Source organism: Phalacrocorax carbo, chromosome 7 (genome assembly GCF_963921805.1).
Source record: "Phalacrocorax carbo chromosome 7, bPhaCar2.1, whole genome shotgun sequence".
Taxonomy (NCBI): Eukaryota; Metazoa; Chordata; class Aves; order Suliformes; family Phalacrocoracidae; genus Phalacrocorax; species Phalacrocorax carbo.
The window spans coordinates 8,063,344-8,077,935 of NC_087519.1; the positions used below are offsets into that span (position 1 = coordinate 8,063,344).

At 43.0% G+C, this 14,592-nt stretch overlaps 1 protein-coding gene across 7 annotated transcripts in view; it reads left to right on the forward strand.

Moving 5' to 3' along the window:
• Window positions 1-14,592, forward strand: part of AKAP13 (A-kinase anchoring protein 13) — a 222,893-nt gene that overhangs the window by 84,316 nt on the left and 123,985 nt on the right. For all 7 annotated transcript variants that reach the window (XM_064456196.1, XM_064456197.1, XM_064456194.1 and 4 more), the window contains one exon: window positions 7,707-8,003. In XM_064456196.1, the coding sequence (XP_064312266.1) occupies window positions 7,707-8,003 (297 nt within the window). The remainder of the gene's footprint in view (window positions 1-7,706; window positions 8,004-14,592) is intronic.

Genomic DNA, 14,592 nt, shown 5'->3' on the forward strand with positions numbered 1-14,592 from the left:
CTTTGTCAGTAGTTTTGGTGATGTATGGAGGCGTAAAAAGAGAAATTATTACATTTGCTGCCAAAATTAAGTAGAATGTTTTAGGAAAGCTTTCAAAGGAAATCACATTAAAAAAAAATCTCAGCAGTATAATGTGGTTTTAGATGAGAAATTAAAGAAAATTGAATGGAAATATAAACTGTCAGAATACCTCCTGAATTCTCATTGTGTGTGAAAATACTCTATATCCTGAAAGACTTTACCTAAATAAAAGCCTACAACAGCAGAGTGAAACGACTGCTGCATTTTATATAATTACTAGAGAAATCTGCCTCTTTCATATGATGTCTTTATCATCAGCCTTAAACTTTGAATATATAGTTAACAGTACTACTCAAACATAAGCTTTTATTTCTGTGCATAATAAAAGTCTTCTGACTAAATTTATGGGAGCAGCTTTTTTTAACTGAAGATGTGGCTAAATGTAGATTCGAACTCAAAGGATTAAATACTGCCTGTGTTTTTGCACTTTTTCCGAAGGATGAGGTGGGGTGGTTATCCTGCCCCTCTACTGACTGTGTTAGAAATTTAAGGGAAATAATTTTCCCTTGTAAGGAACAGATTCTCACCTAAGCTGATCTGTCATAACTTGAAGTATCAAAATAAGGTACTGAGTTACAAGAATTAGGCAGCAGATGATGCTTTTTGTGCTTCCAGTAGCTCTTTTGCCAGCCTAAGGTCAAACCACATTACATCATCCAACTATGTTTGTTTGCCTTGGTGAAAAGGTACCAAAACCTTATTTAACTGTTGCTTTACTGTTGCTGTTAAGATGCTTCTATTTCTAAATGGTCTGGTTCAAATTCTCCATAACTGAAGAAGTTTTCCTCAGAACCAGAGGCACTGTGTAGTTCTGCAGGACAATTTCAAACACTGTCTCATCAGACACTTCCCATGCTAAGGTCTGTCTGTGTGGCAGGCAGAGATGCTGTGGTGCTTGATGTTGCTCTGGTTTGGATATCATTAGCTGAAAAAGCCTGGTCGCTGGAGTTTCGGTCTTAAAATACCAAAGGTCCAAGCAGGGAAGGACGCAGAGAGGTGGTACCAGCCCTGCTGCTGTGGCTAAACTGTTGTTGCTGCTGAAATTTTATAGCTGGGGATGGATGTGTCCACTTATGCCACAGATGCACATCCTACTTAGTGTTGGTCATAAGGGCTGGCTGAAAAGCTCAGTTTATTACTGTAGAAACTGGGTGTGTCATAATCTTTAATATCTCTTTTCTTCCCGGCATCTCTGCAGAGTAGGGAAGGTTACTGACACACTGAACGGCCAGGCAGATTGCGCGTGGAGTGTAGAAAGGAGGGAAGTGAAACTTCATTGCAAGACAGCAGCCTCATTGCCTGCCTCTGCTGCTAGAGCAGCTTCTTCCCCCGCTGGAAAAAAGATTCCCTTATAATAAAAAGCCTCAAATGATGATCCAGCAAACAAACCAACAGAAGGAGGAACCTCATCCCTGTCCACATGAGTCTAGAGCCCTGACCACAGCCTGCCGTGGGCAGCGGAGGCGTCTTGGCATCAGGAGCTCTGAGGCGGATTTGGGGACAACTTTCTTGCAGGAGAGAGCTCAGAGCGAGCTGGTGTGTGGGGAGCTCGCGTATTTGTGCAGTGCATCTAGTGCAAGTTGTGTGCCGTCGCGGTAACGGCTGCATTACTGGGCGCTAACTTTGCTTTGCATTTGGAGACCGGAGCGTAGTATCTGGGAAACGGAAGCTCAGTGGAGGAAAATGGGGAGAGTCAGTGCAGTACTCTTAAGTCCAGAGCTGCAGCAGGTCCTAACCAAGCAAGTGAAGGGTAATAAATACCCTGTCTATAAGCTGAGTCACTGAAACAATAAGTAAGGTAATTTTGTGAGATATAATTGCCTTCGTGTGCACTGTTGCAATGTGTTACAGCACTCTCAGCCTTTGCTCTGTAACACCTAAATCACTTTTTCTTGTTCATCTCAGAAGGTGCAGGATTCTTGTATGGGTTTCAAAGGGGAGGAGGGGAAAAATTTAGAGGCGGGAAAAGGGCCTCAGAGACTGTCTGTCTGCTGGTAGCTGGTTGCCAGCAGTTTCCCCAGGGCTGAAACACTCCATTTTACTGCAAATGCCTTGACTCTCAGGGAGGTTTTTCTCCGTGCTTGAGCTAAGGTGGAGAGGCAAGTTGTGTCTTTTACTTGTTCTTAATTCCTGCAGTTCTCACATTTTTTTCCCCCTCTACTTTCCGCCTGCTATTTAAAAGGATAGACTAAAATTAATTTCAATTAGCTTGGAAATATCTTCATTTCAAACTTATTTTACTGTGAAATCCTTTACATATGTTCATGTTTTATTCTTTTCTACCACAGACTGTGTTTTCCCCTAGGAAACAACTTTTCATAGAAAAAGCTGTATTTCATGAATTACAATCTTTGTACTGGTAGACCAAAAGGGTAAACAAGTTGCATAACAAATGACCACTTGGCAATACCAGTTGTGGATTTGAAAATACTCTTAATTATGAAACAAAAAAAAGCCCTAAAATAGAATAAAATAGCATAGCCAAGAAGACTTTTTGCAGTCCATCCTCTTTGGTGTACTTAATTGCTCTAGGCAGTTTAATTAAAAGGAAATGATGCCAGTTCTAAATGACATCAGTCACAGGAAAAAGTGATTGAATCTGTATTGAAATTATTTATGATGTAATGTGTGGGGTCTTACACTTCTATAGATTTTTAGGACATCTGCAGTATAAAGGACCTTAAAAAAACCTTTCTACGCTCTCTATATTGATAGTGGAGGGTTTAAAATGAAAAACAAAGGCTCCTGTCTGTGCTGGTACTGTGCCTATGTATTTCATAAGGTTTCCTGTGTTGCAAGTGTGAATACAATAACTGTGTAAATCACACAAATGCACTTCAAATATAGGCTCTGATTTTCAGAGCCAGAATTTGGGGTTTCTGAAGCGGAAAAGAAGCACTTCTCAGATGTCCACAGGAGATCCTTCAATTTCCCTGTCCACGAGCCACCAGATGGCAACATCTCTTGGATGCAAATCCAAGATACTCGATGAGATTCACCACATTTGTTGTCTGGCTTTCCTGTCCTGCTTAAATCTTTTTGTAAGAACTCTTTCAACCCAGCTCCACCATGGTAACTCAGAGGATGCAATTAGCACCAGAGTCCTTAGTCACCTACCAGGCAAACCCAAACATGTGCTTCCAGCAGGGCTTTAAATAGCCGCACAGGCTGGGGTCCTATTGTTTGATAGCTCAAATGTGAATTCTGAAAATAGGAGGTTTGGACAGGATTTCCACTTTTAGAGGAGTAGGAAATGAAATCATGTTTTAGTAAAGCTCTGTTTAGGGGTGTTTTGTCTCCATGTGCGACTTGTTTAATGAGAAAAAGTCCAAAGAGTTTTGCTGCTGCCCTTTTAACCCCACCCCAGATCACAGACGCAGGTACTAGTTTGGATGGCCAGGTCTCAGGGTACACATTAACTTGTCTGTTAATTGCTTACAGTGCAGATCTCTACCTTTTCTTCTGCTCATTGTTTGGCATCATTAACATGTAGAGGAGGCAGAGCTATCGTACTGATGCATCTCATCTTTTCGGGGATAAGTGCAGACCAGAACCCCGAGTTCTTCATTTTTTGTTCTTATGCATTGCCCAAAGCAAGTTTCAGTAAGTGACCCAGTAAGGAATTTGTTCGTTGAAGAGTTGTTGTCTCATTTGAAATAATCTTGAAAGCGTGGTTTTATGTGAAGATTCACTTTATCATGCCAGCAGCAGCCACTGTGCCCATCTCTGCAAAGACTGAAATAGTTTTTTAATTTCTGTGGTTTTCCTGCAGTACACTGGCACTTCTCAAAACAGCTCCAAGTAGCGCATTGTTTCCAAAGTAACTGAGGAGCAGGAGGAGAAATGGGGTAAAATGCAATGCAGGAGGAATTAAGGGATGGGTTATTTGACTTTTATCACGGTTAGGCTAGCATATGAATGACCTAATTTCATACTGTGGCAAAAAAAAAAAGAAATCCAAAACATGTAAAGAAGAGAAGTCTAGCTGCACACATGAAAAAGTTATTCTCTGCAGTGTGGGATGTCAACAAGCTAGAAACGCACTGTTGTATTTGTCAGAGGAGTTAAAATTTGAACTGGGAGACTGCTGGATGGTAACAGTGTGGCGGTGTTCACTGTTTCGTCACTTGCTTTGGGTTGCTATTTTGGGCAAAGGGCCTGATCTCTGGTGAAGGCTGAAGGCAATCGGGGCTGTTCTGTGGCATCGCGGATCTGATCGCATTGCAAAGCACGGAGATTTCCTTTCTGTGGGTGTGCTCATCTGTGTGATTTATTCAGTTGCATGTGTTTTCAGCCTACCAAATTGCAAACCTTTATAAATAGGCTTATCGCTCTTCCTGACACACCCAGGCATTTTATTGCCTTTTTAATGAGTCAGACAATTTTCTCTTCTACTTCTGGGGAAGGTGTCTGACAGCTACAGCAGCAGATAGTCGAATGCCCCGATGCTTGCAAAGTGCACGACTTGGTGCTTAACCCGTGCTAGGAGAAGGCCCCACTGCCTACCAGCTGGAGCAGAAAAGAGATGATCAGGAGAAATGGTGTCTGTTTTGGCACTGCCCAGAGCTCTTTGTGATCTTGGGCAAGTTACTTAACCTCATAAAAACAGATTTGGGCTTGTTTTACAGATGATAACCGCTTATCTCCTGAGAGTGCCAGAAAGCTTAGCTCACTTTTGCTAATGCCCTGGGAAAAAGGGCTATTGAAGTTTAGGTATTAGTCTAGGCGAAGGAAGCAACAGTCTTTGATATGGAGAGAAGCACTGCCCCACCAATGGTTCCTTCAGAAGGTTCATGTGTTGGGGACTTGTTTGCTTACATCATTCCTGTAGTGGTTTCAAAGTAGGGGCAGAGACCTCTTGAGCAATATTTTCAGTATTGGCCACGCATGTTACTTACTGGCTCCTCTTTCGTTTGAACTGTTTGCCAAAAGTCAGAACCTGTCCCAGACTCTTACCCCCCGAATCTGACATCTTCTCAGGTGTAGGGAAGGAGAACATCAAAGCGCTGCGAGCGGTTGCCTTGTCGAAGAATGTTCCCCAGGGTTTAGAAGGATGCTTGTTTGATCCTGTTAGATGAAAATGGATCGTCAGCTCCGTCACCTCCTTTTCAAGGCTGTGTTAGATGTCTGGGGGAGTTTCAAGAGGACCATTGTTGGCTGCAGATCAGGACGTGGCCTGTTTGTCACCTCCCCTTGAGTTGCATTGAACAATCCTGTAGCTCTGCTTACTTTAGGGGCTGGTGTTTCACGTATGCTTCATCCAATGGAACTTTGTATATATCCGTGAAGTACCGGTTTAAGGAGACCACGTGTCTTGACTGAGGTTCCTCTAGTTATTGTCATGATGGAGGAGCATTTGCTATCCCACAGAAGAGTTGTTTGGCTTCATGACAAGGAAATGACTGTCCCAAAGTGTTTCTTTCTACCTGCTCAGAGGCTGCATTTGCCTTCTGCTTCAATCCTGAAAGTCCACTGCATTTCTGGCAGAGTAGCCGTAGTCTAGGTTATTTTGCAGATGGGATTCTTATGGGAATAGACAGAAAATAGTTCGGGGGGGAAAAAAGAAGGTTTACCTTTTCTCATGCTGTTAAGGAGTCTTTTATTATGACTTTTTTAACTCTGCATTCTAGTGAACTTCTAGTGCTTCGCGTGAGGGAGAGCCAAGTTCACAGCACTTGAGTCAGCTCCCGTAGGGTAGTGCAGCGTTCTCAGCAGGCTGCATGCAACGCGCTGCTTTTGTGGAGGTTTTAAACAAAATCAGTAAGTCTTACCAGTGCCTTATTCTGATGTCCTGAAGAAGATGAGCAAAGCAAGAAGGTGGAGGGGTGTATGCTTCTTAACTGCATTAAAGGCAAGTTCCCCTGAAGTTGTACTGTCTCTTTGCTTCTCCCTTGAACATTTGAGGCTTCTACTGTGAGGGTGAGTGGAGTCTGTGAATGGGTTTCATCCGGGCTGCTGAGATCCCTGCCACTGCCCATCCCGTTGACTGGTGATGTATCACAACGCACGTGCGGTATTTCCAAGAACAGTAGAACTAGGTCATCCTACCCTTATTTTTTTTTTATAACATCAATACTAGTTAATCTATTCCTTCAGCTTTTACATAATCCTCTTGCTAATAGATGTCTGGTGCTGATGGAAAGACGTGTTCTCACCTTACAGCTTCAGAGCCTCCCAGTTGTATTCAGCTGTTGCAGCAACGTCCATGTGTTTTTCTCCCCTTCTACGCTTGTCTTTGGTACCTTTCCAGCTCTATTTGCTCTCCTTGGGAAGCTGCACAGCCTTGTCTCTGATGATGTTGGTGCTACCGCAGTGTCCTAGTAGCAGTTTTGACCTTTCAATTAACTTCATGATGACCTCTTTCAGCAGACAAAACCTGTAAAGATGCCAAAAGCCTCAGAACAGATTTGGAAGGTTGGCTGAAAGACCATGAAGATTAGGGACATATTTTTCCTTTTGTCAGGGAAATCAACAGCAAAGAGCCCCGAGACGAAGGAAACTTTCCCACTGACCACAAATAGGGGCTTAAATTGAATTTTCAAGCCTTTAAAAATAAATCGTCATTTTGTATTTAATGAAGCAGGGTTTCATGAATGTAGTAGTGTGCTGAGGTCATGGGCAAAAAGAAGCTTTTCCAGTAATTAGTGCAGGGTCCATGCTGTTCTGGCAAAAACAGCCATGACGTCAGTCCGAGACTGGAACAAGAAACTGTGCCGCACGGTGAACTTGAAACACAATCCTTATTATTGAAGGGGCATGTCTGACAATTACAAGTGCTGGGTGTGTTGGATGCATAGTATATTTTTCCTTTTAAAATTACAAAGAGGTGTTTTGGGGTTTGTTTATTTTTTTCTTTTAGTTTCTGAGACAATGGAATTGCTGCCATGCCAGGGCATCCTTTCTCCTGTTTCCCCTGCCCTAAATAAAGTTATCAAACTTCCAACCTTCTTGTTTTGTAAATATGGAAAGTGGCCATTTCCATGTTTTTATTTAGCAGAAGCAGCTTGGTTTTAGTTTTGGCACGTGAACCCGAATGCAAAGGGTAGGTGTGGTGGTGAGTGTGGGATCTGAGGGCATGCACGGGGCATGCCCGGGCACGTCGTGCTCTTGTAGCCATTTACGCCTTTGTTTTAGGTGAAATTGCGGAGCTTTCAGTACAAGCCAAGTGTTGTGACAGCATCTGGAGTTTGTGGTTTTGCAGCACTCTGATTCTAGTTTCTAGTGAGTTACTGGAGTCCTGTGGAGCTGGAAAAGAAAAGTTTGACCGTATAATCTGGCTTTTGGTACGTTAGCAAAATCTTCACTTGAATTACTTAATGCTTTTGAATTTACTTGTTGCTGATCAGAAATAGCCAGGTCAGATAAGTGTGGCTTGTATTTCTTGGTTTATATTGTGACAGAAGAGTTACACATCTCTGACTTTTAAAGTGTATCAGAAATACTTATCTGTGATGATACATATAGATTCCCAAAGTAGTGTTTAATTTAGAGTTGTGACCTTTGATAACTTGCTCTTCCCTGATTTAATGTAAAGACGATGTGTGTCAAAGGAGTTGCTCAGTTGTGTTTCTTTAGCGCATGCAATTGTTCTTTTTTTAACCGTTTCCCTTGGTTTTGTTTTGCAGGCCATGACTGCTGTGAGACGGTGAAGGTGGTACTTTGTGCCTCTAGAGAAGGTCATCCTGTTCTGGTTGTGGCAGAAGAGAGTTTCCAGTTTGTCCAGGATGAAGCCTATGATGCCGCCCAGTTTCTGGCCACCTGTGCTGGCAACCAGCAGGCATTAAATTTCACTCGATTCTTGGACCGGTCGAGACCACCTGCTGCCGACGTGGACTTTTTGGACGAGAAAGTGGCTTTGGCGTTTCGACACCTGAAACTGCCGGCAGAATGGAACGTGCTGGGAGCGGACCAGTCCCTGAGCGGTGAGGACCTCTAGGGCACATGTGAGACTCACAGGTCGGGAGAGAGGTAAAAAACCTGTGAGAAAGGGTTCCCTGCTTTGGGAACCCTCCACGCAACTTTCAAAAGGTGTGTTGGCCTCTGTGCTCGGAGATGGGACATGGTACCCACCAGCGTGCCTCTACTACATCTCCAACCTATGCTTTGCACTTCAGCTGCCTTAAAATATATAAAGCACTGATGTTTTCACTATTTCTTCTCTTATGAAATAGCACAAGCTGTTGTAAATGGTCAGTGTTGTTTTAAAACACACCCAGAAGGGTTTCTGAGGTTTCTTGAAGGAAGCCTGTCTGTGTGTAGAAAGTCTGATGCTCCTGGGAATATTACATTTGTGCCACAAAATTGGCACTTTTGGTAAATGTCGGTTTTACCAAACATGTGAAAAGTGTCTGGAACACGTAAAATACATCTGATTTTTCTTGGAGAAGCTGGAGGTCTGTCCCTGAAGATTCGTGTCCCTGGTTGTACACTGGCTGGGCAAACACAGGCATTCCCCAAAATAAGCCTGGACAGTTTTGCAAATAAAAGATGGTGAAGGTGGGAAAGCCTGACCCTTAACCACAGCAGCGAGGGCTACTGAGAGCTTATAAATAAACCCTGAGGCTGGCCTGAAGTCTCTGGTGGCTGTTGAAGCAGAAGTGTTAAGGTGTTCGGGATGCTGTGGCATGCCCGTGTCCTTGGAGTTCTGCCTTTTTTTTTTCCACAGGGGAGCTTAAGGAAGTGCACTGAGGGGCTGGGGAGCTAGTTCCAGTGTGTACAAATCCTTGCCGTAAATTTTCAGGGTCTTCTGGCAAATAGTTTCCCTTAAGGAATGTGCTGTGAGGCATCTGTTATCTTTTATAGGATGCAATGGCGTAAGCACTTGAAGAGGAATGGGACGTGGCTTCCTTGCTGCAGCAGGCTCAGTTCTGTTCACCACGACAGGGTTCTGCAAGAGTTTTTCTTGCTTTATTTTTCACTGACTTGCTGACTGCTCTTGTAAATGTGAATACACAGGCAGGCAATTGAAGCAGTGTTAGCATATGTTAAAAGATGTGATGATATTTAATGGTTTCTAGATCTAAATTCAGATGCTGTCATGTTTACAAGGAGATTAACACTTGGGTTTTTTTCCTCTTTTTGGAAGACATTGATGTTTCTTTCTGCATTTAAAAAGTTGTGATAACAGAGACAATTCTGTTTTAACTGATAAAAATACAGTCAAAGTCTTAAGTTAATGAAAACTTTGACTGAAGCTCTGAATTGTTGCTGGTTTTGCAGGAAGGCTGAGATCCGGTTTCTCTTTCTGACTTTGGTTATCCTTTGGAAAATCAGCACTTAGGGAAATCAGGCCATAGGATTTACATTGATTTGCTCAGCATGTGCTTGTGTGCTGGAAGTCTTGATCATGTGGGGCTCTGAATGCTAATGGACCTGTAGAGCATCCATTGCATCTACAGTGAGAAGGGGGAGCTCTGTAGTGCTGAGCGTTTTGGCATCTTGTGGTGAGGATTTTGTAGACAAAGGTGTGAGTGAATAAATATAATGGCGCTAAATGCAACTTTCATCTAAGAATATTGGTACTATGAAATATGTTCCCTTGCAGCGAGTCCTTTCATAAATAACTGGAAAAGGGCAGTTTACTGATGTCTTGGTCTGTCTTTCATCTTCTGATCAGATTTTTTGCTAGAGGCAGATTCATCTGGTAATTTTGTTGCAGTGAGCTAATTATACATAGGAAATTTGGGGGAATTTTTGTGATTGTGACAGGAAGGACTTGCACATGTAAGCATCCTTTTGGCCATGAAACTCTGTTTTGCTAGAGCGAGATGGGAGAGATGTCTCTGATTTATGATGGAGCACTAGATTAGAAACACCTCTGTGGTAAAATGTAGCACCCCTATACTGGTGCTTGTGGGTTAATTTCTGTGGGGAGAGAGAAAAGGACAGCAAAGATTGAAGCTGTGGGAGCGTTAGAACAGTTACGTGTGTTCTGGCCAGTGCCCCTCCAGGGGACACCCCATCCCACGCTGCGTCACTACCTATGAACAGCTATTCCAATTCATATTTCACATTTTGCTAAATGTCAGCACCAGATACTTCAAATAACCTTCTCAAAGGAGAAAATACTATAGAAATGAGAACAAAAGTAAATGTCAGATCCTTTCTCGAAAGATTTTTAGCGCTGCCTCTAAGCTGGCACGTCTCTATGGGCTCTTGTGGGTTGGAAACAAAACGCTGCTGTTTAGCAAAACCTCTGAATGCAGGAGCGAGCTGGGAGCGTCAGCCACCTCCCCGAGTGCAGCAGCTTGATGGGGAACTGCTGTTCACAGATGGCTGTTGCTGTCAAGCGCGTTTAAAAGTTGATTTTTGTAAGGACTGAGTAGGAGTCTAGCTTTTACAAAAACAGTTAGGAAGTAATGGCCTTTCTGCAGGCAGAAGCTGGGTGGAAGATCCACCATCAAGCACAAGTCTGTGCTGAATTTTGAGGAGGGGATGGCTCTGTGTGGAGGCTTCTCCTTGCTTTCACCTGCACCCAGCCCTGAGCAGTCTTTGAGCAGAGGGCAGGGAGTTCACTGCCATCGCACACCCCAGAGGGCAGAGAAGTGGTTAGAAGTTAACACCCAGCTCCGTCTGCTGAGGCTGTTTAATCTTCTGTGTCAGTAGGTTTGTGCAGTGCAAAGTGCGTGGTTAAGGTCCATCCCGCCGAGGAAGAGGGGGCACGTAACACCCCATGTGCTCCTGGGTGCTAGCCCACTGGTGGTTGCGTCATTAAAACGATCGTCAGTGGTTTGCATTCATCCATTATTACTCGTTATGTTATTGCAGCATTCCCCCCACCTCTTTCTCTCCCTTTTCTAACACGTTAGTGGGTTTGACTTCGATACGGAAAAGTGCAGGATTACTGTGGACGAAGCTATGTGAGAATCGTCTGCTTGCTTATGTGTTGGTTACCAAGCCAAGGTCTTCGATCTTCAAAGAGTTTGCCATTGCTCAAAATTAAAGGTATGGTACGGTCACATAGCCAAATTATTAAGAGCACATCCGTTCAGCTGCAGGTTAGAAATACTTCCAAAATGACTTAGAACTGCTGGAGGACATTTGCAAACATTCCAGTGCCCTCGTTCTGTTTATTTGCGTGTAACCTACTTAAGCTAGCTGTTGCTGTTCAACAAATTTTGTTCAGTTTCAGTAATCCTGGTAATCTTAATCTCTTACACGCTAGGCTGTCTTTACATTTATTCCTCTGTTATCTCTTTAGACGTAACTTTCATTAAAATGCATTGAAAATAAAACAAACATTTCCTTCTGTATTCATCAGGGCATTTTCAAAACCCCACTATGTTCATTGCAGTATTCTCATTTACCTTTTTTTCCTTTGCTGTTCTGGAACAGCAAAAGGTTTCGTTGCTTAAAAAGAAACTGTCCCAAAATTAAATGCACTGAGCAGCATTGGTTAATCTAATCCTTACAGTAATATTCCTGTAGGTATTTGGTTAACATTGCTCAAAACCAAATACTTACTGATTTATGTTACTCTGGTACAGCATAAAAGACTAAATATGTTTGTGATCACAAGTCCTTAGTTCTTCACCCAAAATCCATTAAAAAAAAGGATTTGTTTGGACCTGAGGAAGCTTTGAATGAACGTTTTGTGCCAAATTTAACACCAGACTATGTTTTTGCTGGGGCTTTGATTGCAAGCTTTTTGTTCAGCAGCCAACAGTGTGGGGCATCGTACCCGGCCTGGTCCATAAAAGCTGTTCTCTCAAGCTTTTCCTCATGACAGCTACTCTCAAAAGGTGTACTTAGGTTTCAGGGTGTTTTGATCAACATAATATTCCTGTGGAGAAGTAGCACAGTCGACCAAGACCCGTGGAGCTGACTGGAAAGCAGAGAAGGGACCTCTGGTGTTTTGGTCCTTTTTCCAGTTATGGTGGCCATGGTTTTTGGTGTCTGGTTTGTCCTTAGGATGTTGTACATCTGACTGCAAAGTTGCCTTCCCTCTCTCTGTGGCTTTTATTTATCTCATTCTCCCTGAACCCATCGCTGTGTAGGACCCTTGAGGTGCAGCCTCCTACCTGATATTTGTAAAAGACCTCAGAGAACAACTCTTAGTTCTTAATCCTTAGCTTAGCAAAACAACCCCAGAAAGACTTGTATTAACTATCTATTTACCCACAGATATAAAATACTTTACAGAAGTTGCATATAATGGGACTTTGGGAGAGTAAAATATCTTCCAGATGCCGCTTGGTGCCATGCAAGCAGAACTGGGGATGGGAGCACATAGGATTCCTGACTCCGGAGGTCCTTGGGCTCCATCCTCTCCTGCTGAGGCAGGCAGAAGACACTCAACCATTTGGTTAGGTGAACTGGACAGCAAAATGAAGCCTGGCATGTGCCGAGGCCAAAGGAAACAGAGGAAGCAGTGCTGTGCACGGTGCCGTGGTCCTGCTCGGTGGTGCAGCAGCGCGTCCTTGCATTGCAGGGGCAGGGCAGGTGCACACGTGTGTAGGGGAAGGATTTGCATTGCAGGTAGAGGTCCCTTGGGCAATGGTGTCCTGACCTCCTCCCTGCACGGCTGCAGTCCTCGTCGCTTCTGTTCTGGGGCAGTTGTGTCCCCGGGACTGGGCTCTTCCCCAGCCATACTCTGTTGCTCTGCAGTAGGCGACTCCTCGGCCTTGCTCTTAATTATCTGTCTATCTGTATGAACTGAAATGGCATCCACAATTTCAGAGTATCCATAATTGAGGATTACTCTTGTCACTGTGGTATCAGAAACACGGCATTACTTTCAGGTGCTGTATAATCATGTCCATCTTAATTATTACAAGTGCACTGTAACTTTCTAAAGAACATAGTTGTTAATGCTGTCCAAAGTAGGGTTATTTACTGTTCTCAGTGACGTTTAAAGGCAGCTCTTTCAGTGGAACAGATTGTGACACTTTACATCTAAAAATCAAAATCTAATATGTATTCTGAGGATGAATGCAATTTAAATACATTTACATTGTTGACAGTTCTGATTTTCTGTTTTAAATGACTGAAGAGAAAATAAGCTAACTAGAAGAGCAGACTGGAATATTTGGAGGTATTAGGAATGATTATGGCTTGGTTGTACTGGGGGTGGGGTGGGGAGGTGGGTAGGGGGGACGGGGGATGACACCAGAAAAAAATTAGGGAGGATCCAAGGCTAGGAGAGCCTAATCCTTGAGTTAACTATCAGTAATAAAGAGATCACTTTCAAAATCTCTTTTAAGTAATATTCTGACAAAACCTTTGAGGAAACAGTCTTTTCATTTTTTCTCATTAAAAACAAGCGGTGAAACCCAGACCAGTTACAGTTTTGGTTGTGTGAGCTTTCTGAGATGATGCTTCCAGGACCTGGCTAATTTTGGCAGGGGGTTGTGGTGATTGATCAGCCATGGTATGGAGCCATTCCCTGTGGGAGAGTAAAGAGAAATCATCCCTTTGATGAGCTGCGAGATAGCCATGATTACGGGTAGATAACCAGGAGACCATCTCATTAGATAAAACACTTGACAGCTCCTTAAATCTAGGAATGCAGTTACTGACGTCTTGAATATATACAGCTTCCCAGAAATGCTGCAGAATAAGCATCCCTGTGCAGTAAGTACTGCTGGGGAAACGAAACCCCACGACCTCGCCAGGTGGGAGGTGGGTAGAGAGGCAAATGCTTTGCCCTGGTTTGAAATAGTCTGAATGGATTTGGGTTAAGAGTTTAATAACTTCACGTACAAAACTAGTAGGAATTCAGTGTGCAGTGCAACACGAGCGACACTGTAATTCGAGATCATTAATTTGGGTTTTTCACAGAAAGGGAGAACATCTGAAGAGAGAAAGTAACCAAAAAAGTGCCTTATTTTAAAGAAAAAAAGAAAAAAACCTAAAAAACCTTTAAAAAGCTTTCAGAAACAGTTAGAAGGAAATTTGATTCTGAGGAGCTAACATTTTTTTTCCATGGGAGGATGATAAAGATGAGCAGCTGATGATGTTTTTCAGACATAAAGCTTTAATCTGTTCATCTGCTGCACTCTTTTTACAGTTTCTTGTTGAACCCTTCAGTGTAACAGTTACAGGTATTAGTTTCATTGGGTTTCGTATCCTTTCCAATCTGCTGCTCACCACCACCTCTGTCCTCTGATAATGGACTGTGTGGTATAAATCAACACGATCTTTTCTGTGTCAACAACGCTGCGTGGTCTGTTCAGCTGTAGTTCTTGATAAGATGTAAAAAATCTTTTCCATACCTAAATCTAATGCCATCTGCAGTGGAAAATGGGGAGCGGAAAATAATTCTTGTTCAGGCAGCGTCTGAAACGTGCTGCTCAGTACTCGAATGTGCTGCTCAGTCTGGGGCTGAGAAATCATTGGCATGAGAAAGTTTCTGTTCCCTTTGATATTAGTGGGAATGGGGACATGAAGATCCTTCGGTGTGCTTTCAAAAATTTCTTGTTTATAAGATTAAAAAAGAATTACCCACACATCTTGTTATTAACTGAACTTGTAACTCCAAACACAGCGTCTTTGCCTTGACCTTTCTTTCAG